The 25,630-nt window shown below is 40.7% G+C and overlaps 1 protein-coding gene across 11 annotated transcripts in view; it reads left to right on the top strand.

The window, feature by feature from the left end:
* The window catches only part of NAV3 (neuron navigator 3), a 424,678-nt gene that overhangs the window by 319,554 nt on the left and 79,494 nt on the right, over positions 1–25,630 (top strand). For all 11 annotated transcript variants that reach the window (XM_053405009.1, XM_053405010.1, XM_053405000.1 and 8 more), the window contains 3 exons: positions 2,677–2,785; positions 4,429–4,812; positions 9,412–9,531. In XM_053405009.1, coding sequence (XP_053260984.1) covers positions 2,677–2,785; positions 4,429–4,812; positions 9,412–9,531 — 613 coding nt within the window. The remainder of the gene's footprint in view (positions 1–2,676; positions 2,786–4,428; positions 4,813–9,411; positions 9,532–25,630) is intronic.

The raw sequence follows: 25,630 nt of genomic DNA on the forward strand, positions 1-25,630 counted from the left end.
CCCCATCATCTGTGAGTTCAGCACTAGCGGAGGAAGAGGCATGCTGTGGGAGCGCACTTCCCCCAGCAGCGCGATCCCGGCAGGGTGCCATCGCGGCTGCCCCCCTGCCCGTGCTGGGCGCCATGCCCCTACGGGCGGCACACCATGCCCCCAGGACGCATGCCACGCCCCTACAGGTGGTGCATCACATTCCTGGGACGCGCGCCAGTCCCGCCCTCGCATGCTCTCCGCCCCCCCGGTGCCAGAGCATGACACTCTGCCACTGGAGTTCAGAACCAAGCAAGGAGCCAGAAATGAGGCTTATAAGCAGGTTAAACATTACATTACAAACCCATTATTTGCACGCTCTGTCAGCATCCCTATCATTTTATTTTATGAAGGTCATTTAAATATGTACTGAAAATCATGTCTTCTCCAATATTTATGAGCTGGCCTTGGCGCACGGAATCCTCTCACATATTCTCTGCTTTCTTCCCTCTGTTGAGCACTTAATGGCAGAGCAAAAAGATCACAGAATTGCCTGAAGATGGGATTCTGTTACCATGCAATTTTAGTTGTTAATACCTCCTTGTGGTGAGGGGAGCAGGGGATTAGGGAGGAGAAGGAGTGGGAGTAAGGGTATGCAAGCCTATGACACATTCCTGATCTCATGGAGCACACAAACCAGAATGAAGGCTCGTCAAGATAAGGAAAGGTTATATTTATTAAAGTATAACAAGGTAGAACTTATGCCATTCTCGCATAAAATGTGTGGCCAAGTATGACCTGCACATACAGGTAGAAAATCTCACCTGCTGCTAAGGGTCAAACCACCCCAGATCAATTTCAATACTCAAAGAGTCTCTCCCCCGGGAGGAAGTCTTGCAAAGTTCCCTTCTTAACTGTGTGGTAGGGGATGGTATTAATATGTAGTAAAGTGTGCTGTGTCGACCTGTAAATCCCATGTTCCAATTAAATACTATAGAAATTGGCACGTTGCTGCTAGAATAAATAAATAATAATTGGCAGGTCTTAAAATCAAGTGAGAGTTTAGAATTAAGTTGTTGCAGTTTAGATTTTGTATATCTTTAAATTGTACTCATGAATACTCATGTCTATTGAATCTGGATATATTTTATGTATAGAGTCTAAAGCTTGTATGTACCCAGTGCTCCCCCCCCCCCGCACAACACTAGCTGAGGCCCCCACCCTTACTTGCTAGCCAGGGGCAGTGTCTCCTTTTTCCTGTGCTGGGGCTTACTTAAAAAAAGAAATTGGGATGGAGGAGTAGTGGGGGTGTCCTGCATATTCAGGCTACCCTGGTCTGGCTGCGAGGGAAAGTTGCTGGCAAGTGCTGCCTTTGCCCCAGGGAGGCGCTCTTTTCAATGGGTGCTGCTGCTGCTCATGTAGTGTGTGTGTGTGTCTGTGTGAACACAGGACAAAGGTATGTACGTGTGCTTTGTTTGAAAAAGGAAGGGTTGTATATGGGGTGGGTGGGTGAGGAAAAGAAGAAAATATCTATATGAGGTCTTCGTTCATATGAGAGAAAAGAGACTATGTATGTGGGGTCTGCAGGAGTAGGGAAAGGTGAAGCTGGACAGAGGAAGGTCTATGTGATGTATATGTAAGTGTTTGTGTGTGCAAGATGCGGGGAGGTGTGTGTACATGTGTGGTATGTGAGAGAGAGGGACAGGTGCACCTGGACTGAGAGGAAAGGAGGCATATATGTGTGGTTGTGTGAGAGACAGACAGGCATGTGTGTCTGCCGTCTGTATGATAATAATAATAATAATAATAATAATAATAATTTATTATTTGTACCCCGCCCATCTGGCTGTGTTTCCCCAGCCACTCTGGGCGGCTTCCAACAAAGATTAAAAATAGATTAAAACTTCACACATTTAAAAATTCCCTAATTCTAAATGTCAGGTAGTTGTTTATCTCTTTGACATCTGATGGGAGGGTGTTCCACAGGGCGGACGTCATGTATGTTGAGTGCATGTGGGTGTTCCATGCCCGTGCAGAAGAGAATGTGGTTGGTCACCTTGTATATTTTCCCTGGAACCAGGTTATGTTCCCTGTGGTTTGTAGACAACAAGGTCTTTCTCTCTCTCCCTCTCTCTCTCTCTCTCTCTGGGTGTGGGTGTGTAAAATCAATATTGTGTGACTGCCACAAAAAAACCCAGCAGGCAAGCACCTCTAATGTTGTGTTATGCCATACCTGCATGGCTAATACTGTGTGCCACATCGTACACTCCACACTGGGCATTTTGTGATTGACAGCAGTGTTAATTTTAAATTCTTTTTAACAAAACCTTCAAAATTATCTATAAATCTTGATTATTTTTTTAAAAAATGTAGTTTTAAGTTTTATTATCAACTTTTTAATTAAAGATTCCTCACAAATTCAATGGAAAAGTGGGTAGAGGGAGTGCAGGAAGAGGGGAAAGGCACTTTATACTTTCTCAAGGTGTGAGTACAGGCACCTCTGCTGTTGTTTTTTTGCCACCCCCACACTTCCCCCATACAGAGCATCAGCTAATTTGCTGTTATGAAATAACTTTGCATGCTAGAAGTCATTGTCTGTTTCATATTAGAGAAGATTCAGAGATATGTTATTGGAATGATGATGGAGATCTCTTCTTATATTTTTGCATGTGCAGTATATTGTTAGCTATATACGCTGTTTCGTTGCAGGGGAAGATCCTGAAGCTAGAAGAATGAGAACTGTGAAGAATATAGCAGATCTGAGGCAGAACTTGGAAGAAACTATGTCGAGCCTTAGGGGAACTCAAATAAGCCACAGGTACTATTTCACAATTGGTTAAATATATATGGGTTGAAGCAGAAAGTGTGTGGGTTTTGCAAGGAGAAACCTTGAAGATGTGCACCCAATATCATTTTTGCCAGTTTTCTTATTGCCAGTGCTATCCAGTTAAGTAGCAGCCTCCTTAAATTCCATGAATGAAATGTGTCAGATTGGGCAATGCCTGTCAATATGCAATTCAACCCATGCTCACAGAAAGGAGCAAGAGCACACCATTGCTCCCTATTCAACTGACATTCTTCCCCCATCTCTCCTTATCCTGGGATTTAAGTACCGTATTTTTCGTCCTATAGGACGCACTTTTTCCCCTCCAAAAATGAAGGGGAAATGTGTGTGCATCCTATGGGGCGAATGCAGGCTTTCGCTGAAGCCTGGAGAGCGAGAGGGGTCGGTGGGCACCGACCCCTCTCGCTCGCCAGGCTTCGCAGACCTCTCCACAAGCAGCGGGAGCGCTCCCGCTGCTTGCGGAGAGTTGCCAGCATGCGGAAGCCTGCGCACGCTGAGATCAGCGCGCCCAGGCTTCGCGGACCTCTCCGCAAGCAGCGGGAGCGCTCCCGCTGGGCTCCCACGGCTTGCAGAGAGCTGCCTGTTTGGGGGCTGGGGTCGGGGGAAGCTCGGGCCTCCCCCGCCCCAGCCCTGCGCCTGGGGGGGAAATAATTTTTTCCCCTTTATTTCCCCCCAAAAAACTAGGTGCGCCTTATGGGACAGTGCGTCCTATAGGGCAAAAAATACGGTACATAGGACTTTCCCTTTTATCAAGTCAGACCCCTGGTCCTTCTAGCTCAGTATTGTCTACGCCTGAACTTTTCAGGGTTTCAGCAAGGGGTCTGTCCAAGTCCTATCTGGAGAACCCAAGACTTTCTGCATCAAAATATGTGTTGTACGTCTGAACTATGACCCTTCCTCCTGATGAGTTAGACACACACACACCACTTTGTGTGGTGGGGCTTGCATCTTCTTCTTCCAAACTCCATGCCTTAATTAAGTGCCTTAATTAAGTTTTAACAGGTCCTACATGTGTAAAATCCAACACACATAGACCCAAACCATATAGACAATGCTCTCAAATATTTTTCTAAATACTAATTGCACAAAATGGGTCCATGTATGTTGGATTTTACAAGTATAGGTCATATGCTAAATGGACATATGTCCTATGGATATTGAGAGATGCAATAGTACAGCAGTAATGACAGATTGGCAGGAAAGAAAGATGTGGGACAGATCAGAAACTGGGATTATCCAGTCAAGGCCACTGTCCATCTAAACCACAGAACATTTTCATTTACAGCCGAAATGCTAAAAATGGATAAGCTGTCTAAAATGCCACCATGAGATTAGCTGCAACTTCTGTATATGTTGAGCATGAAAGACCCTTATTTTCCACTGAGATGTTGCATTTTGATTTTCCACACTTATTCTTCTCAAAATCCACCTGCAGTAAAATGATGAAACAAAAAAGTATCCTTTCTTTGAAAGTGTTGAATAAAGGATTTGTTCTTGTAGGAAAATGAATGCATTAAATATAAACTTTGTTTTTGTTCTGACTTTTACTGTCTCTCCCCTCCCTATGCTCAGAAGTATAGAAAGCACAGTTCATCAGTTTTTGTTTTGCTTCACAGCACATTGGAGACAACTTTTGACAGTACTGTAACAACCGAAGTGAATGGGCGAAGCATCCCAGGCTTGACAAGCCGATCCTCTCCAGTGACCTGGAGGCTTGGACAAGCTAGTCCTCGTCTCCAGGCAGGCGATGCTCCTTCCCTGGGTGGAGGGTACCCTCGCAGTGGTGCTAGTCGCTTTATCCATACTGACCCTTCTCGGTTTATGTATACCACGCCTCTTCGCCGTGCAGCTGTTTCTCGCCTTGGGAACATACCCCAGATAGACATGAGTGAAAAAGGAAGTAGTGATCTGGACATTTCCTCTGATGTTGATGTTGGAGGATACATGAGTGATGGGGACATTCTTGGGAAGAGCCTCCGTGCTGATGACATCAACAGCGGGTAAGTGTTTGCTTCCCCAGACCCTCACATAACACACAATGTTCTTCTTGTTTGATGTGACCACTATAAGCACCATATGATTCGAAATGTATTTTCTGGGTGGGTTGGCCCCCAAAATATATATTATAGTGATGCTCCCTAAGGTATGCACCATCTTTCTTTCGTCCTTTAAAGTCATGGAGAAAGGAGAGGCAGAGAGAGAATGAAAAACCCTCAGTCATCTCGTGTTATTGATGTGTCTGAGGCTAAGTTAGGCCAGCCCCCTGGAAACAAAAATGCTTCAGGGAAATTTGTTTGCCACCAATCTTGGGGTATCTTATCTTGCCCCAGCTCCCAGTGTATGGCTTAAAAATCTGGGCCTAAAACTTTAGCATCAGCCTTGTGGTGGGGCATCCGGTCAATCTGCCCCTGTAGAAACAATTCTGGTCCACCATTCTTGACAGGTGTTTGGTTTTGTGAGTCAAAAAATGTGTAAGACTGAATTTGATCCTCTTCTTAACATTAATGGTAGATGTGTTCCTTATTTTAGTAGGGGCCAAAAAACAGAAGGAATGTGTGTGCTATAATGATCTTAGCACATTGGAATGAATCATAATTAAATGAGAAAGAGATTACAAACAAAGTTTTCATTTTGCTGTGCACACCATTCCCTCTAGGTTTATTTTGTTCCAGTTGGTAGATGGCAGACATGTTTTAAATGGGGGCAAACAAAAACCTGTTTCTTACAGGCGTGAAATTTCAATACCTACTTGTCAGATTCATTCTATTGAGAAATAAGCTTTTCTGGAGTTTATTGGTTGTGCATTTTATATCTGACCACAGGAGTAACCTCAAGAGATGGGAAGGTAACATTTATTAACTTTATCTAGTAGGGACTGCTTTGGGGCACTTCTGAATTTCAGTACTGCTTGCAATTTGATGGGGGTTTAAGCACAAGTGTTTTTCCAACAATGGCCACATAGATATCTTTAAAATGCTGGTATAGATGAGTTATTCATCACACTGTTGGGTGTTCACTGATATAGATTTATTGTTGTTGTTTAGTCGTTTCTTCTCCCAGGCCTTTGGCTAATTAAAAAATCTATGGGTTTCTAAACTGTGTGTTGGAGGGAGGTATGGTTTTTTAATTATGCTATGTATTTTTGTGTGTTTATTTTGTAAGCTGCCCTGTGATCAGCTGTTGGCCATTAGGAGATTTAGGGCATTGTATCATCATCATACTGATGACATCCATCCCTTTTTTTCCTCTTATATCTGAGTCAGGGGGTGCTTTTGTGCTCGTGGCTAGCTGTAGTGGTGGGCTGGATAAGGGTCAAAAAACAGAGATTGAATCATGGTAAAATGGAGACTCCGTGGGTGAGTGGTTCCCATATTCAGGAGTTAGGGAATTCTCCACTTCTGGGCAAGGTTGCAATCTCTCTGAAGGGACAAGTTTGGAGGTGCCCCTAGATTCATCCTTGCTATGAGAGACTCAGGGAAACTCTGTGCGAAGGTCTGCCCATTATCTTAGGTTGGTATGCCAGCTACACCCTTTCCTGGACAAGAATAGCTTGACCACTGCAGTTCATGTGTTGGTGTCCTCACAGCTGGACTACTGTGATGTGCTCTATATAGGACTTCCCTTGGGTCTGATCAGGAAGCTGCAGCTGATGTTGAATACCATGGTCAGGTTGTTGAGTGTCTGTCTGCCTTTCAAAGTATGAAAGACTGAAATCAGAATTAGAGAATTTCAGTCTCCATGTCTGAAACCAAGGCTGTGTTCCTAAGAGGAAGTGTGACCCATTCAAGGAAGTGGTGCTTATTTCCAAGTAAATCTGCTTGGGATAGAGCTGTATGTCTGATTGCTCACTGATTTGAGAGTTCCATGGAATTTGGTGCCACTGATTTCTGTGTAAGCATGCATAGAATTGAGCTCTGAAAGTTTCTTCAAGTGTCATACTCCAGAATTGTTTTTACATTTTCTGGTTGGTCCTGACTGATGGACCCTGGAAATCTGGTTGAAAAATGAGAAAAAAGCAGATTGCACTCACCTGAAATCCAGCCACTATCTAGTATAAGAAACTTTGTGCAGCTATGCAACTTAATGACTCATGTGAAAGCATTCAAAGCAGTGTGAGACTTTCTATCTCAGCTAATTTTTCCTTGAATATTTTGCTTGTGACATATACCGATTAACAGTTTTTGTACTGCTTGACTAAATATGTATTAATTAGTTTATCACCTTAGAGAATAAATTAAGTTGTCTCCTTTGACATCCATAATGAGAATGACTTGGTAAATAGTAGCAAGCAGCAGCGCTCTTGGCCAGAATATTTTTAAGTACCATTTCTGCGTTAGAATAAAGAGCAAAAAATGAATAATAAGCACTGAAAATTCATGCTTCATTCAGGCATGTCAAGTCTTATCTCTCTTTCCTCTTTCATTCCCACTTTAATTACTTTAAACACTTGGGGATGAGAATCCAGCAGTAATTAGGAATTAATGGAAGAGGGGCCTGTTTCTTGTGAGGTTCAGCCTCTTTACTAATGCACTACCATGTAAGAATCAAAATGCATTGAAGTCTTGAGTCTTGAAGTCTTCTCCTCCATTTTCTTACCTTTGTAGTTCTATAGGAATGAAGGCTGCAATCGAGTCCCATCCCCTCCCCTCCCTGGCAGAAGGCATCATACAATATACACCATCTTGTATCCAATGGAAAGCAACATTCATGTTTGTATTTCTGGGTGCAAGATCACATCCATAAGTGGTTCCAGTGCCTACAGATATGACTTCAGAGTTCTAATACCATAGGTTGGTGTGGAATCCGGCCCCCATTTCATTCACAAGACTTTCTGAAAATGACTAATAAAGAAATTGCCCCTAAGAAGCAATTCAGATAACAATACATACCAAAATAAGATGATATAACAATAATAGCAAGGTAAGCTTCCCATTATTATAACCATTCTGTTGGTTGCATCAGTTTCTCAAGCCTGTAAATGCAGGTGGACCACTTACATGGGAAAGAGTTTAAACCCATAGAGAGCACCTTTCCATGGATTTTGGACAAGAGTCCTTGGCCTCCAGCAGGATAGCTCAGTTGGTAGAGTATGAGACTCTTAATCTCATGGTCGTGGGTTCGATGCCTGTGTTGGGCAAAATGATTCCTTTGTGGTCCCTTCCAGCTCTGATTCTATGACAACCTTGTCTGAACTTATAATGGATTGAACCTGAGATGGTGAACATATGGTCTTATCACTGAAGTCCTTCTCCTGCCTGTATCCTATAAAGAATAGGCCTTAATTAGTCCAGGAGGTGTGCGCCAGTATAGTTAGTGTGTCAGTCCTTCTTTTGGTTGTTGGCAGCTGTGTGTATATATCATAATAAAAGAAAGATTAAGGCACCATTTATGGTCCTCCACTTTCACTTTTCTGATATCTGTCTTTACCAGGACTAAGTGTATGAGTCCTGGGTATACTCAAGGGTATATTCCACCCCATCCCCCTTTCATCATTCATTTGCTTCACTGAGATTCTCACAGAGTTGGCCAACTCAGCTTTCACATAGGAATTGGTCATATTGAAGCATTTCTGTCGAATAACTGTATCCCCAGCAAAACTGTCTCAGATGGAAGGAGAGTTTTCAAGCCTGAGGCGGCAAATTTTGACAAGCGCATTTCACATGGAAGCATCTCCTGTCAAGTGCTTTTCCGTGTGAGAGGACTGTACCACCTGACAAGTGAACAGCCCAATCCATTCCTAGTTACCATGGTTCTGTATGGCTGCTTCCTTTGTAGAGATCTGCAGTTCGATGTTTATTGATGCTTCTGGGTATGTTTACTGTAACACCAGTTTACCGTTCTCTATGTTACTCTATTCCTTATCTGCAAGGTAGGAACTGCTCCTCAGTCCTTCCTTCCTTCCCTTGCTACAACAAAATTCAAGCAGTTGTTCTCCAGACGTAGGGGCAAACTAGGCATGACAGCTGTGGAAGGGGGCACTTCAAATGTGGACAACAATGATGGTGTAGGAGGTTTCACTATGTATGATACAGGTACCCGTATGGTTTTTGTCATGGAACAAATAGCAGCTGTGGAGGTGTGCATTTAATAAGAAAATCAATACAGTGGGAGATGGTTAAGCACCCACTTAATTGCTGGGAAGCATAAATAAGTATTCTGGAAGGGAGAAGCTGCTAGGCCAGAATGGTTGTCCAACTACGCCAGTGTTATCTACTCTAACAAGCAGTTGCACTTGAGGGCATTGGACAGAAAAGAATCTTTCTGCCTGATCCTTTTGCCAGGATTTAGACCTTGGAGCTTTCTGTAAACAATGCATGTGCTGTACTACTGAGTTATAGCTCTTCCCCTTTGTGCTGACTGCTGTTATCACGAGATGTCCTGTACACAGAGCTACCACTTCACATTTTGTTTGGTTCTTAGTAAGGTTCACCTTGATGAAATTGGTAATACCCTGCTTTAGAGTTTAAATTCTGCAGATCAAAAACTTCAACTCTTTCTTTCACTCTGCCACAGCGCTGCATTGACAGTGCTATATATAAATAGGCAGCACCAGCTGGTGGCATTTGCTCATGATTAAAATTATATATTTTTATTTTCAGTTACATGACAGATGGAGGACTCAACCTGTATACAAGAAGCTTGAACCGAATTCCAGACATCGCAGCCTCCCGAGATGTTATTCAAAGAGGGGTTCATGATGTGACGGTGGATGCAGACAGGTAATACCTCCCTTTATTGTCTAAAAAACACACACCCAAACAAACAACAAATTATTACAGAGACCTTTGAAAGGCTGTTGACATTCCGCAGTGCAAGGCGTAACATTTTTATATGGAAATCTGTGAATCCGTACCTAACAGGTTAGACAGACATAAGTAATGATAAAGAGAAATCAAGATAGAATTGCGAATCAGAAGCTGTGGACAGAATACAGTTATTCCTGAAATACCCTAGCCTATGTGGGAGAAAAGCAATGCTTAAACAAGATCCCTTGCACCAGCAGCCACAGGACAGGGGATCCCCATGGCTTGGTGCCTGAAACACAACAAAAATTGCCAAACAATCAAAACAGTTGGAAAAATTATGGTTCATCAACTGTAACTACTTGGTTTTTTTATCATGAAGTATAAATGCATGGGACTATAAATGCATGGGACAGTAGGAAATGAAGATGGAGCACCTCCTTGCTAAAAATGTGCAACACCTATTACTGACATTGTTTTTTCTTGTGTATCATATGATTGCCAGAGTTTAAAGTGGCATTTTTAGCAGGAAAGTGTTTAAAGTGGCTCTTGCATGTATTTTCACTTTCTGATTTATTTTTTATTCCACCATATGTGCATGACGTACAGCGAGTGCATGTGTGGTGCAGCCCACTGGCCGGTTTTTAAAATGGGAACTGTAGCCTCCAGATTAAAAAATGTTTACTGTTCCTGTTTTTAAGGCTTCCTAAAGTTCTTGCGCCATCTGCTACTGGATAGAGGATTTGGCAGTTGTCTTGGGCTCAGTTCAGGCTAATCTGCTGTGTTTTCTCAGCCAAACCACAGTCAACATAACAGTTTAACAATAAAATGTCCAGATTTCACTGATAGCTTAGTAACAAGCTTCTGAACTTTTAACTGATAGACTGGAGTGGCAGTATCATTTATCTTTTCCTGATCAATTTTATGTTTGTTTTGTGTATGTTTATGTATTTTGTAAAGGCAGCCAGAGACAGGTTATTATTCAGACCTCCTTTAAATCCTTTTGGGGTGGGGTAGGAGGGTGCATGAAAGGAGTGCTGCCCCCCCGAACAGTCCCAGTGTTCTTGAGATGCTCTGTTTGTCTTCTGTTACCCTCCCAGACGCGGGTGGCACTGTAGTCTAAATCACAGAGCTTAGGGCTTGCCGATCAGAAGGTCAGCTGTTCAAATCCTCACGATGGGGTGAGCTCCAGTTGTTTGGTCCCAGCTCCTGCCCACCTAGCAATTTGAAAGCATGTCAAGTGCAAGTAGATAAATAGGTACCGCTCTGGAAGGAAGGTAAACAGTGCTTCCGTGTGCTGCTCTGGTTCGCCAGAAGCGGCTTAGTCATGCTGGCCACATGACCTGGAAGCTGCCTGCGGACAAAATGTCAGCTCTCTCAACCTATAGAGCGAGATGAGCGGCGCAACCCCAGAGTCATCTGTGACTAGACCTAACGGTCAGGGGTACCTTTACCTTTACTCTCCCAGTCATCACTGTCACAGAAAGAGGATACAGTGGTTTATGGTGCAGCAGCCAGAGTCTAACTCAGGGAGATTTAGTGGGAGTGCCTGATAGGGTTGTGAACCTGAAGGGCCTAGAGGGACATGGGATGGGAATGGAATGACACTTGGTTTCTATAAATTGGGGAAAAGTGGGGTCAGTTCATGGCCAAAACAATAGCTAGTGTGCTTTAATAACCCAGTTGGATAGCAATATCTGGAGGCCTTTGAATTGTTACTAAAAGTGATTATGATAAAAAGAAAGTGTGAAGTAGAGATTAGATAGTTAAGCAGCCACAACATAATGAATGTAACTGAAAGCAGGGGCAGACTTTCCATTTAAAAATTTGAGCGGTGTGCTCCAAAGAAGCAAACTGACATCATTCTGTCTCTAACCTCAGTCCCTTGGAAGCTATTTAGAAATTAGAGGCAATGTGTCATTTTCTGGCCAGACTAGGTGCATTTCATTTGTGGCCATGGAGTAACAAAAAGATACTTGTTTTATTTCATTGAAAAACTGAGTGCTAGTTAATTGTTATTGTTTTACACACTGGTATTTAAAAACACAATGTTGCTAAATTGCATTTGATATCCATTAAGGTATTTTATTTTTACGTGTTAGGGTGACAGTTGGTAAAGATAAAGGTTTGTTAAGCAGAGAGTGCTTACAGGTATGCCACTGGTGCACCTTCCTTAAATTGTAATCTTTGCAGACTCTCTGCTACAAAAATTGTTAATGGAACTGACACTCTGCTTGTTTCCTTGATGTCTGCTTCACTCCCACATATGCCTTTAAATGGTTATAAATTATTTGCTTGGAGGCTAGATTTTAATTTCGATTATCCTAGTTGAGGGGAAGATTTAGAAGAGTTAGAATTTTTTTTGGCGTCCCATTATTGCAGGAGAAATTGTCGATCTGTGTGGTACAGCAGGGAGTCTCAGATGCTCAGTGCCTTGAGTGCACCTGCAGTGCAAGCATTTTTTCCTGCAACTGATTACTCTGGGAAGAAAGCAGATCCATAGTCTGTCTCTAATTAAACCTTTAATATCGCAGCAAGATTTTGACCATTCACTAAGTTACTCTGGGTTTAATTGTGTGAATAATTTGTGTGAATGTGCTCGTCGTGACTGTATATATATTTGATTTTGGGAGTCAGGAAATATGCCATACTCCTTAGGTCAGCTTTCCCCAAAACTGGTGCCCTCTGGATGCTTTGGGCAGAATAGACTGTGGTAAGAGATGATGGGAGCTTTACTTATCTGTCAAAGTTAGCCTGCAGGGTAGAGGTGGAGATGTCTCCCTCCAGCCTATGTTGGTGCTAAGCCCAAATACTCAGGTAGGCACAGCTGAGTCAGATTGAGTCTGCCCAGTGTTGACCACCCAGGTTTCAGTAATACATTAAAGGTCTGCTGCCTCACCCAGGATCCAGTCGTGAATGAGCACAGGTCTCTTGTGAACCAATCTGCAATTTAAAGGCCTACTTCCAGGCAGGAGGGCATGACGACACTAACCAGGGTCTTGCTAATTCTAATACAGTGGTACCTCGGTTTCGGAACTTAATCTGTTCCGGAAGTCCATTCTTAAACCAAAGCCATTCTTAAACCAAGGGGCTTTCCCTAATGAGGCCTCCCACCACCAGTGCCCTTCCACCATTTGGCTTCCATTTGTAAACTGAGGTAAAGTTCACTAACCGGGACACTACTTCCGGTTTTGCGGAGTTCATATACTGAATATTTTGTAAACAGGGCTGTTCTTAAACTGAGGTACCACTGTACTCTACAATTCTATGATTCTATGATTCTCCAGAGGCTGAGGTATAAGGGGTTGTGCCAAAGGCTTAATATAAAGGTGGATTTTGAGGATTTGAAGTAAGAAGTAAGACAAGTAGCATCGCACAGAAGTTCTGGAAGGCAGTTTTAGGCATGAGGTCTAAAAAGAGCAAAATAGTGGAAACAAAATACTTTTTGGTGACTGAAGATGGTCATGGGCAGGTGTGTACTGTGATATAAGAGCAGAGGCAGGAGAAAAGCCATGGAGGACTTTGAATGCAAGAAGGAAGACAGATTACCACTAGTCAATCTGACAACTAATTTTGAGTTCAGACATGGATGCGGGAGTATGATGAGTGGTGGTGATGATTAATACGAAGATGATATTTGAAAACTCAAAAACAACCCCAGAATGGGGACTAGGGCAAGAATGAACAAACATGGAAGGAATGAGCAAACAAGAAAAGAACTTTCAGTCCCAGAAGCTTGGTATAATCGTAGATCAACTTGTCAGACCATGATGATCTAGTCAAAGAAGAAAAACCACAGGTCACAGCAGAGAACATAACTTGCTGTTTATGGCTGCAAAGAGAACGCTGTTGTATGTTAACCTCTTTCTTTGAAGAGCTTTCTTTAATTCTTATCTGACACTTTCTGTTTTGTAAATCTAAATTATGTCACATCTAAGCTCCTTTTGATCTGTGGAGCAGAAGACGAGCCTCCCTCTTCAATTGGTTCTCATAACAGAGGTTTTTTCAGTCTTACCACCCTTGCTTTCAGTCCCCTGAGCCAAGTTTCTTTTAATAACAAATGTTTGCTACAATAAAGCTTGCAGTTTGTTCCCTTTTGAAGTTTCAGCCGTAATCACAACTGTATCTAATTGTTAAAACATGCAACTTCCCATATCCCCTGCTTGCTGTACATAAATAAACAATCTTGTCACAATAATGTAAGCGGGCTCAGATGCATAAAATTAACAATAAATTTTACAAAAGCTTCTTTGTACTAGTAGGTAAATATTCTTGGTATTTAATGCTACTAAATTGATAAGTTTATCTCTAGGATAAAGCTCTTTGAAAAAGAAATCATTAAATAACTTCGGGTGATTGAAACTTGCACAGAAGAGCAAACATGACTCATATTGGTTCTAATGGTAGTATTATGGAGAGCAACTGGCTTTAATTGGGGCACACTGTGACATAGATTGGATAGATGCAAGGGCTAAATGGCCACTTTAGATTATGTGATTCTGTTTAACATTATGCAGGTATTGTGACTGTGCACCTAAGCAGTTAAATATTTTTAGTCACTTTGGAACAATTATACCTGGGAACATTTTTCAAGCTGAAACCATAATATAAAATGGTTGGCTACACTAGATACTGCTGAGTGGGTAAATTCATTAAAGCAAAAATTGCTTTATTGGATTTTAAAGGAACGTGTAGCTTTGAAAATAATTGCACTGCCTTGGGATGAATAATAATTGATGGAGCAGGTATTTGCCATTCCTCGTGGTGTTTTATCCAGAAATATGCCTTAAAAGTCTTAGAACTTTTTGCTAAACATAGTCCTCAATTTTAAAGAGGCATACCTTATTTGCTTGCGCATGAGATAAACTGTTGGCCCAGTGGCAAATTGTCCAGGAGGGGTGATAATGAAAAAATTGCAAAGATGAAAGACAGCAGAGACATTTTGTGGATTATTTATTAATGGTTTCTTTAAATATCCTAGGAATAGATATTTTGTACCAGTCTGAATAAAGAGTATTTAAACACAGCACTGCCCGTGGAAGGCTTTTGCAACCTTTGTATGTTAGGCAGGAGAGCAACTAGCTGGCTTGATGATAAAACCTAATTTAGTACATTCAGAGCTTATGAATCTAGACTTAACAATACTTGCTGATTAGTTAAATAGATGACAGCAGCTCTGGTTTTTCACTTAGTGCAAACATTACTGAGAGATGCAGTAGAGGTTTGTTCTCAGAGAGCTGTTTTATGTCACATGCTGGTAAAGCGTCCAGGAGAAGCTTTGGCCAGTCTAACCCTGCCACACACAGTTGGGAGGTACTGCAAGCAGACTTGGAATACCTGTACCAAGCCTTCTATTGTCCTGTAGATCCTCCATGTTAATTCTGTAGGAAATTTATACCCAAGTCAGACTGGGTGTGTAATAGTTTTTCAGGAATCTATATACTCACACTGACACTTGCAGGGCTGTTCATATGGCTGCTATAAAATATTTTGGAGCATATATGTATGTGTAACAGCTTAGGACCATGCTACTTAAATATATTCTCATCCCTTATGTACCCAAGTGATTACTGTGTTCTGGGGGACCCTGCAGATACCATCCTATCAGGAAGTCCATTCCTCATGATGTCATAATTGGGTCTAACCAACGGAACACCCTCCATTATATCAGAAAGATACCTTCTCTGTTGTCTTTTTGGCATCTGCACTTTCAACAAGAAACCAAGCCTTACAAGGTATTGTTGAGGTAATTGGGCATGTTTAGCCTGGTGAAGAGAAAATTGAGAGGTGATGTGATAGCCAGATTATCTGAAGGGCTGTCACATAGAGCAGGCTTGTTTTTCTGCTGTTCCAGAGGGTAGGACACAGATCAATGGATTCAAATGACAAGAAAGGAGATTCTGACTAAACATTAGAAAGACTTTCTGCTGGTAAAAGCTGTTTGGCAGTAGAAAGGACTGTCACAGAGGGTGGTGGACTCTTTCATTGGAGGTCTTTAAACAGAGATTGGATGGCCTTCTGTCAGAGATTTTTGCTGTGATTCCTGCTTTTCAGGGAGCTAGGTGGCCTTTAGCATCTCTTCCAGCTCTAGAATTCTATGATCCTACAGATCCTTCTAAATGGAGTTCTTCATTCCAGTTCGTACTGGTATTGGATTAGAAGTGACAATATTTGTGTGTGTGTGTGTGTTTATATGTAAAACAGTTTTATTATATTGCGAATGACTTTGGGATGCCTCATGGAAATCAATTTGCAAATAAAATAACTAAACAAATAAATAATTTGGACCATATAAACTAACAGCCAAGTTAATTGGAAGAAGACTTTACTTACTGTAAGAGAAATACACCACTGATACCTTCAAGCAGATTTTAGGAAAATTAAAAATAATGATACAAATAGCCAGCTGTTGGTTTTTAAACAGTACGTGTCTCATCTGCTATGAAATCTCAACAACTATTTGTAGTTACAGCAGTCACAGCATGAAATGATGTACTGCTATCAAGCATAGTATCAGAGCAATGAGTTGCCTTCAGCAATGTTTTGAAAAGGCTTTCTTTTAGGGAAAATATAGTATGCCTGGGAGGAAACTACTTAAAGGGAATTCAAAGCTTCTTAATGGCTGAGAATGTTTCTTCCTCTTTTTCTTCTATTAAAGGTTAGGTTTCTTGCATTACATGAATGTTGTACGTGATCTGACTCTTTATATGTTGTACATGATCTGACTCTTCTGATGGCAAAAGTGTCTTTGAATTGATGATAGATTCTAAGTGGCTTCCTACCACTTTGAATGAAAATAGCTATTTCCTTCTTGTTTGGAAGGCCTCCTTTGTTTTTAGGCAAAGAAACACTTTTAAAGTTAATGATAAATCAATGCTGTCAGGAAAACGATTTGGTGAAGGAAACAGGAATTAATGTGATACTGTAACTGGACTTGTAAAATGTACACTTAAAAATGCAAGAGCACACTGAAGTTTCTAATGAAATTGTCGTTCAACCTCTCTGGTAAACAACAGTCCCATGTGTCTTTGGGGACCAACGTCATTGTGCCTAGTGCACTCCAGTTTTTTTGTGGGGGAGAGGGGAGGGTTAAGCTTATTATTGTCTTAGTCGGCCAGTTGCCTTGGTGTAGATAAACAGGGAAAGTGTAACTGCTGTGATTATCCTGGATCTTCCAATGGTTTAGTAGTTCAACAGTATATGAACCATGGTATCCTTCTGGGATTACTAAGTACTGTATTGCTGTGATTCTGGTCCTTCCTGCATGGGTAAAGTCCCAGAAGGCATTGCTAGGGCCTGCTGCTCCACACTGTGGATTTTGGTATATGGGATGATGCCACAGGGTTCCAGTCTCCTTACTACCTACCTGAAACCTCTTGAATCATAGGCTGATGGGAAAAATTTCAGACAACTTATGTTTACACATGTAACTGGGATATGAAAGATCCCATGAGGACTTGAGAGCATGTATGCAATGTTTCTGTATAAGTCAGGGATGGAATACATACTGGGAAACAAGTTGCCAGCAGTGACCAGTATAAATTCTGTATAGCTGAATATCACCTTGGCAGTTTCTTTTGCCATTAAAAAGTGTCCATATTGTGTTCTAATACTTTATTGTATTATTATAATATTTTAATCCTGCCCTTCCTTCAAAGAGCTCAGAGTGCCATCCATGCCTCTCTTCCCACCTCCATTTTATTCAGCTCTGTGACGTAGGCCAAATTAAGAGATTGTTATTGGCCCAAGGTCACCTAGTTAGCTTCATGGCTGAGTGGGGATTTGAACCTAATTCCCTCCAGTTATAGTACCACCAATACTCTAGCCACTTTGCTACACTGGATCTCTACTTTTTTAAAAGTGCATTTATTCATTTATTGGCTAACACTTTCTAGCACTGCTTTTTCTTTGACATATTTACCAAATCTCTTTGTTATTCTCTCATGGATAGTGTTAGTTGATTATTTTTGAAGTGTCCTTATCTTCTGCTTGCATGAGTTGATTGACTGTGTATTATTAATTGGCTGCCACTATCCCATGCTCCATTGAGAATACTAAAGTTCTAATCTCTGATCTTTAAACAGTTTCTTATAATGTCATTTTGAAGCTCTCTTGCTTCCTGCATTTTTAAAATGGAAACAAATATCTTCTCGAAATAAGGCACAGTGTCTGGTTCCTCATCTTTGTCGTACACAAGGCAAAACTGAGCATTTTCATATTGTTCAGCCTCTCATCAAGTTTGAGCTGGTTTTGCCTGAGACTGAGTGCCTATTAAGAAATCATGAATAATAAGGAAATAGAGGGTAAGCGGTAAAAAGATTATCGTGTGGACAAAGTATCTGTACATGGAGAGGGCTCAGTAGAACCCACTTTTTTATCTTTCTCTTTGGTATCATCCACTCTATTTAAAAGAGAGCAGTTTCATTTTCCAGAGGGCTGGCAGTGCAGCAAGGATTTTAAATAACAGGATTTGCATGCCCGCATGTGCTGCCAGCCATCTGTAAAATACAGCTTTTAAAATGTGTGTTTTTATTTCGCAAAAGGGGCCACTGAGAAAGTGTGGCCATTTTATGACCAGCCACGCCTGGCCACTACTGTGGCATTTGGCATGTGGGAAGCAACAACTCAAGTTCTGTAGCCCATCAGCTGTGCATAAAACATTTTGCAGCATCTGTATGAAATATTTACATAAGCTCCACAATGTCAGTATGCATCCTGATCTAAGCAAAATGTTAAGCAGAAATGACCTTAATAAATGGAGCAACAATGTAACTGCGTTTTATAGCATATCAACAAGGAACCATGGCAAGCCTGTCTTGAAAGCTGGTGCATGGACAATGCCACTACACACTCAGAAAATGAAGTGGGGAAAGTGTACCATAGTGAATTAAGCAGTATAAAAATGTTAATATTAGGATAATACTGCTATATTAATGCTTGCTGTATGATTAATTAAGTAAATCCGCTCTTAACGGTTTTGTTCAGAGTTCCTATTGTTATAACAAACATGGAGTGTTTGCTTGGCAAGAGGATCTCATATATCTTAAGTAGCCAGAGTATTATACTTTAATTATATAATGATCATACCACTGTGATGTTTCTGCTACCATTTAATTAAAGGAGCAGTTATTCCATGACGAATGAGTACTCTGGCATTAGTTTGATCTTATGTGTTCAATTTTGTTTTATCATTTTTGTTTAATTTACATTTCCTCTGGCCTATGAAACAATGGATGTTTTAACGTATCAGAAATTAAAAACACCTATGTGCCAGACAGTACATGACTTTTAGCAGAAACTCATGGTTTGAGACTGAGACCTAGCTTAGTGAACTACCTGGAAACACCACTGGTGAAGGGTCATAAAGCCCTCACAAAGATGGAATAAGGGAAGCAGCATTGGTCTCTTTGATTGGCAGACAATATGAAGCCCCCGGTTTGGTCAAACCTGGCTGACAGCCACCTGACCTAGATTTTAGTATCATCGCTCACAATTCCAGCTTTATCAGCTCTGCTAAATTATTTATTATTTCTGGTTTTGATGGCCAGATGTGTACATAGACTCCCTTGTGCCCTTGGCAAGGAGATGTATCAGCACCCTGCCATCTCCAGGGGGGAAAAAACCATGACATAATTAATTTACCAAATGACTTTTAAACTAGGTGTCTAACAGCAAGTAAATCACACCCAATTCAGTGGTGCTTACTCTCAGGAAAGTGGGTACACAGGACTGCAGCCTAAATCTGGCAAGCCAGAGGCAAGAACTTCTGACAATACCTCGCTTGCCTTTTCATTACTTCTGAGAATGAAAGGCACTGGTTTTGGAGGTTGCACCTCAGTGCACACTTTTTTCAAAAGTAAGCCCCATTTTAGTCAATGGCCCTTGCTGTCTGGTAAACATGCAGTGATGCACAAGCTGGAAATTGGTCAAGGTGGGAAAGAAGCCAGGGAAAAACTGTCCATAAAGAATACAGCTCACACCTATTTTGTATTTGGGAATGTGTTTCCACAAAGCTCCAAGCCCTACTGCGGCATCCATTTAATGGTTCCAACAACTGCAGCTCAAGAGGAAATCGCCCTAAAAGTATATTCTCACTTGTCGGCATAAAGTTGTGATATATTGTGATAATAAAGAACTCTGAAATGCAAAAGCAGCATTCTGAATTAAAACAAATTGCTTCTTGTTTAATCTAGATCTCTGCATCATGATTTGACTTTGCAAATGCTAATGTCAGCTTTGTTGGTTTTCTCTTAACATTTCCAGCAACTTGATTTCCACAGCTTGCACAGGCAGTTTGGAAATTAAAAAGACCATGTCCAAGATAGCTATCACAGAATGCAGTCAAAGCATGCATGAGTCACAAACAAAGCAAAATAACGTCGGCGGATTAAGTGCAAAAAATATGAACAGACTGAGGAAGACATTCCTCAGAAATGAAATGTGAATATAAAAGTAGATCCCTGCATAATTGGAAGTAGTGGTAAGATTCAAAATACTGTATTCAGTATAAATATTTAGCATAAATTATACTAAATGCATTATATCCACACTGATTTCAGATTGTTTTAAGAAAATATTAGATTTAGGTCTACTGTCCTCTCCTCACTTAAACCCATGCTAGCAAGACAGAGGGGAAATGGCTGTCGGATTTCCTTGCAGATATTCATGAAGCACCTACACTTGTTTTTCAGGTAGGATAAGGGGGAATAGATGTGAAAGGGGAAAATAACTTAAGTTGGATTCTCCAAATATGAAAGCACAGGTGTTGTGAATCAATATGCTGTTTGTCGGAAGCTTCTCTAATACTTTAACACAAAAGGGGAGTCAACAGCTGGAAGCAACTGCAGTGGCAAGGAGCATAGCTGCTCTGGAAACAGGCAGTGTCAAAACACACCTCTGCTACAGCAATGCTGTCACCTCATGTTCACCCAGAAATCTCAGCACAGGCTTTTTCTAATAGCGCTGAAGGAAAATTTTCAGCGGCAAACATGTCATCTGTGACATAAATTTGACAGAGGTCACTGAGGAATTCTTTTTATATCAGTGGGAAGCATTGCTTGAAAGCAGACAGAGCTTCCTATGGCTATGCATTTGCATTTTGTTTACAGTTGTGTGCATGCATATATAGCGTCTTATCTCTAACTCTAAATATCCAATAAAATTATATTGTTCTTTCCATAAGTGTTCAGATACGGTTTCCTGAAAAATACTGCAGAGGATCTAACTCCCCCCCCCCCAAAAAAAATTACACTTATTTGCAGAACTGAAAAATAACTGGGGCAACATGGAATGGAAATGATAGCATTTCAAAATAAGTACTAAAACGTCATTTTTTCCACAATCTAAAAGAAAGCTGGGCAATAAGAAAATAAGTGCTGAATCATTATTAATGGTGTTTTTGCTCCCAGCACGCTATTAATGTATCACTATTATAATTGGAATAGTCTCACATCCTAATGTCAAAAAATCCAGTAACATTTTAAAATTGAAAAATGAAAGCATTTGATTAGAACATAATGTTTAGATTCATTTTCTCCATTTGCAGTATGGTTTTTCAACTTAGACTACCACATGCAAGTCACTAATTCTAATGCAGCCAATGTTAGGTTATTCATTGAGATGACAACAGTGCTAATGAAATACATTTTGCATTAATGGCTCAATTATAACACCAAAGATCACTTTGTTCCTGTTAAAACCACTGGTCCCCTCCCCACTGCAAATAGAGGCAAATAGTGAATTAGGTCTATACAATGTTTTAAAATAAGAAAAAGCAGGCTATTCAACAATTTGGGAAATTACAGCTGTATTATATGATTTGGCCTCATGTGAATGTTAAGCTTTATGCTGCATTTATATGTGGCTATATATTAGATTTATCTTCTCTCCTGGTTTTATCCTACATATAGGATGCAATTATCACCTAATGAATCCTTATTACATATAGCATTTGTCTTCTGTAAACTGACTATGCTCCCTCTTTCCTGTCATTTTACTCTTCACAGAAAAATTCTGTAATGAGTTGACACATGTACAGTTTGCTTTTGCTGCAGCTTTTCATTTCATGCATTAATTTACAATAACTTTTGCCATCCATATCATGTGCATGGGCGTTTAACCATGGTGCAAGTTTCTGAAACACGCAAAAAAAAAAAAATCTGTTCCTTTTGTCAGCGCAAGGAACCCAATTTTTCATTGGAGCTCCAGTTCATTTAAATTTATATTGCAATGAACAGCTGACAGCTCTTTGGACTATAACAGAGGCCTTAAAAGAACAAACCAGAGAGGGGAGGAAAAGATAGAGATGGATGGATCTGTCAATTTCAGTTTCTCTCTCGCCCCCTCACCTCCCAGTTTTAAGTTCAGTTCTCCGTTCATTTTGCATCAGTTTCCACATCAGTACAGGTGCCGTACAAAGGCATGACTTCTTACAAGCAGAGAGTAGACACTGCATGACATTTCACAGACAGAATTTGCATGTACGGGTAAGGTGACCCCTTAAGTAAACTGGTCTCAAGCCTTTAGAGATGATTTGGACAGACACAAAGATAAAATACATAATAGTGTGGGACTTACCATACTTTTCTGTGTATAAAACTATCCCTTTTTCTTTAAAAATCATGCTAAAAAGTTGTTGTCATCTTATACATGGGTAGTGCATAGCGTGGACGTTTGATTGGTTGCTGCCATGGCTCTCAGCGGCTATTGTGCATGTTATTGGTGGCTGCGTCAATGGGTGGTGTTGATTGGCTGAGCTGGGCAGGCGATTGGCGATGGGACAGATGGGAGGCGGATTTTGTAATGTGTGTGGGTGAGTGATTTTTAGCAATCCCCCCTTTAAAAAGCTCAATACCCCTGGGTAATCTCCCCCAAAAAAGCTCAACCACTCTGTGCTATCTCCCTCCATTTTCTTAAATTTGAGTCCCCAAAAATAGGGGGTGTCTTATAGACGGGAAAGTATGGTAGTTATCATTCAACTTAGCAGCAAAGTAGAATTGCTTACTTCTGTGCCTTTTATACCTCAAAGATGAGCAAAAATTGAATACATGACAGCATGCCATTTTTTTCCAGCATCAAGGTGCAGTTGTGGGGGAAATGGCACTCTCTGGCTATCACTGCCTAGTTACCAATTGTTGCTATGCTTCACTCAGCATGCTTACCTGAAAGGTGAGGCTGAAAGTGAACAACTGAAGGAAGGAGGGAGCAGAAAAACTACAAAAATAATTGTCTGTTTGAACTAGGAAAATGGGAAGCTGCCTTATACCAAATCAGATCCTTGGTGCATCCAGCTCAGGGCCATCTGTACAACTGGCAGCAGCACTCCAGGATTTTGGGCAGGACTCATCTCCCTTGAGATGACCAGGGCTGAATCTGGGAGCTTTTTCGTGCAAAGCAGATGCTCTACCACTGGCAATAATATTAATAAATGGCAATAATACTGGCAATAAAAATAATAAAAACCCTCACTGGGCTCAACAGTGAAGAGTGCTCCACATTTAACATACCTTGCCATGCATTTACAAGCTAGCCTATATATGTGTGTGTGTTTTAGCTGAAGGGGGGAAAACAAGCTTCATTAAGTAGCTCCTTTTTCAAGTTCAATCATTTCAGGGAGATAAAACTAAAAGACGTGAAAGGATATAGATATAGTAGTCTGGTAGCTTCCTCCTCCACAAACCCTGGTAATAAAAAAAACAAACAGAAAAATCGAAATACTATCAAGGGATAATTTATATGGGGATGCCTGAGTTGGGCAGAATCTTCAACGCTTTTCCTGTGCTCTGAGAGAACCTGTGATATGTGATGGTATAGATTTTTATAGCTCCTTCCCCAGAAAGCTGTATGGTGTTTGATGTTCCTGAAAGTTAGGTCACCTAAAAGATACTGCATGTCCATCTGGATCTCAAGTAGGAGCCCCTGAACCATGTACTGATCATTCAAAAATGAATGTATATTTCCTATGGAAGTGAAGACAGCAAATTATGTATATAGATGGAAGGACATTTACAAGAGACATAGGTGAACTCGGCCCTCCTGATGTTTTGGGACTACAACTCTCATCATCCCTAGCTAACAGGACCAGTGGTCAGGGATGATGGGAATTGTAGTCCCAAACATCTGTAGGGTTGAGTTTGCCTATGCCTGATTTACAATATCATTAACACAGCCACTTTTAAAATCATACAATCAAGGTGGCAAAAGTGACCCCCACCCTGTTAGGTTTCAATATGGTTATGTATAGAAAAGGTTTAAGTAAATGATTCCGAAATAGATTATGATTAAATATGTTTAACATTTAGATTTAGAGGGGGAATTAGCTATTCCTGGAGAGGTAGTGCTTGATTTCCTTTTTCCATATTATATTCATGAGACTTTTTTTTTGCAGACAGTGGCAGCTTTAATCAGTCTCTAGTATCCAACTGATAAAGTGATTTCCTTGGCTGCGTACTGTCTGTTTTTTGTACAGCTCTGACCTTTGCATGTTAGATTGTTGCTGCTCTCAAGTGAGCTTTATACCATGCACACAGTTTCTTGCTCTCTTGGTTTAATTTATTACCTTCATCAAAATGCAGTGGCAATATTAAGTTCAGTCGTAGCGTTTGCTACTTTTGTTAAATCTGCTGCCTACCCAAACCATTGCATTATCCTTTGCCACTCATAATTTCCCCAAGATTAAAATTTAGATTACGGTTAATCGAACAATTATAGCTGCCCTCCTTGGAAATAGACACTTCCCAGTTCTAGCCAAGGGGCAGTTTCAGGTATCCCCAAAGCTACCTCCATGTGTCCAGGAAGGAAATATGGGAGGTTAATGGAGGTAACCGGAAGAGCAAAATTGTGTTGATCCAACCTGCAACCTTTTTTGAAATGAGCAGTTTTTACATAGAACAATTTAATAATTTCTCAAGGATTACATTGATGTAGAGAGCATCAATCAACAAACCAACTCCTGGGGTGGGGGCAGTTGCCATTCCTGCTCCCTTTCCCTGTATTTGCCACTGCCTTGTTTCACCCTTGGCCATTTTGAAAGCTCTGAACGGAGAAGATGCACAATTGCTGTTGCCAAGCAACCTTAATGACACTATTTTGTGCACCTCCAGATAGTGCGGTCCTGTACATCTCTGCTCAGAAGTAAGCTCCATTGAATTTCTGGGAAAGTGTGCTCACTGCATATATGACTGTCCAAATATAAAGAAGAGGGGGAACTATTTTGACATGTTTATGTGCAAGCTTTATATAGAATAAGTGTTAAGGTAATGGGGTAATATGATCTTTGTCATGCAATGTGGTCCTCTGAGATGGTCAGGAGCATCAAACCCGGAGGGCCAGGACCCTTGAGCAACAGCAGGAGCTAAGTCCGCTATGTAGTAAAACAAGGCACTGAGGCAGCAGCTGCAGAACAATGTCATAAATTGCAATAAAGCTGGATATTGGAGCAAAAGATCTGAGCCTCCAGGCATGGTAATGAAATAAGAGCACATTGAAGCGAGAGCATCTTTGTACATCTTTTGCCCCAGTTGAGGCCTGGAGTACCCAGGAGCCCAGAGGCTAATTCCTGAATCCTGTCTACCTGCACCTGAATGAAATACCTGGAAGGAACAGGATTCTATACTTTCTTTTTTTTTAATGATATTTTATTCAAATTTCAAAAAAGAGTTTACAGAAATAATAAGATAATAAAGAAAGAAAACAAACAATAAAAAATACAGAGTAGAAAAAAAGAAAATAGAAAAAACAGTAAAAAAAAAATAAGTCCATCTTTCAATGTCTTACTTTTCATTCACTTGTTTCCCTGACTTCCTCACACCTTCCTTTTTTGTATTCCATTTCGAATGGTTAATTCAGCAAATCCTTTCCCTCTTTGTTTTTATCTTAGTTCTTTATCTTGACATATTATAACCTTATAGTTTCATCTATTTAATAAATCATTTTTACATACTCCTTTTTAACATTGTTACTAAAACCGCTTCATTTCATTCCAACATCATTTTAACATTCATTAATTTTCCAGTGTTTCTGTAAATAGTCCTTAAATTTCTTCCAATCTTCTTCCACTGACTCTTCTCCCTGGTCT

The sequence above is a fragment of the Podarcis raffonei genome, chromosome 10 (assembly GCF_027172205.1).
Source record: "Podarcis raffonei isolate rPodRaf1 chromosome 10, rPodRaf1.pri, whole genome shotgun sequence".
Lineage (NCBI taxonomy): Eukaryota > Metazoa > Chordata > Lepidosauria > Squamata > Lacertidae > Podarcis > Podarcis raffonei.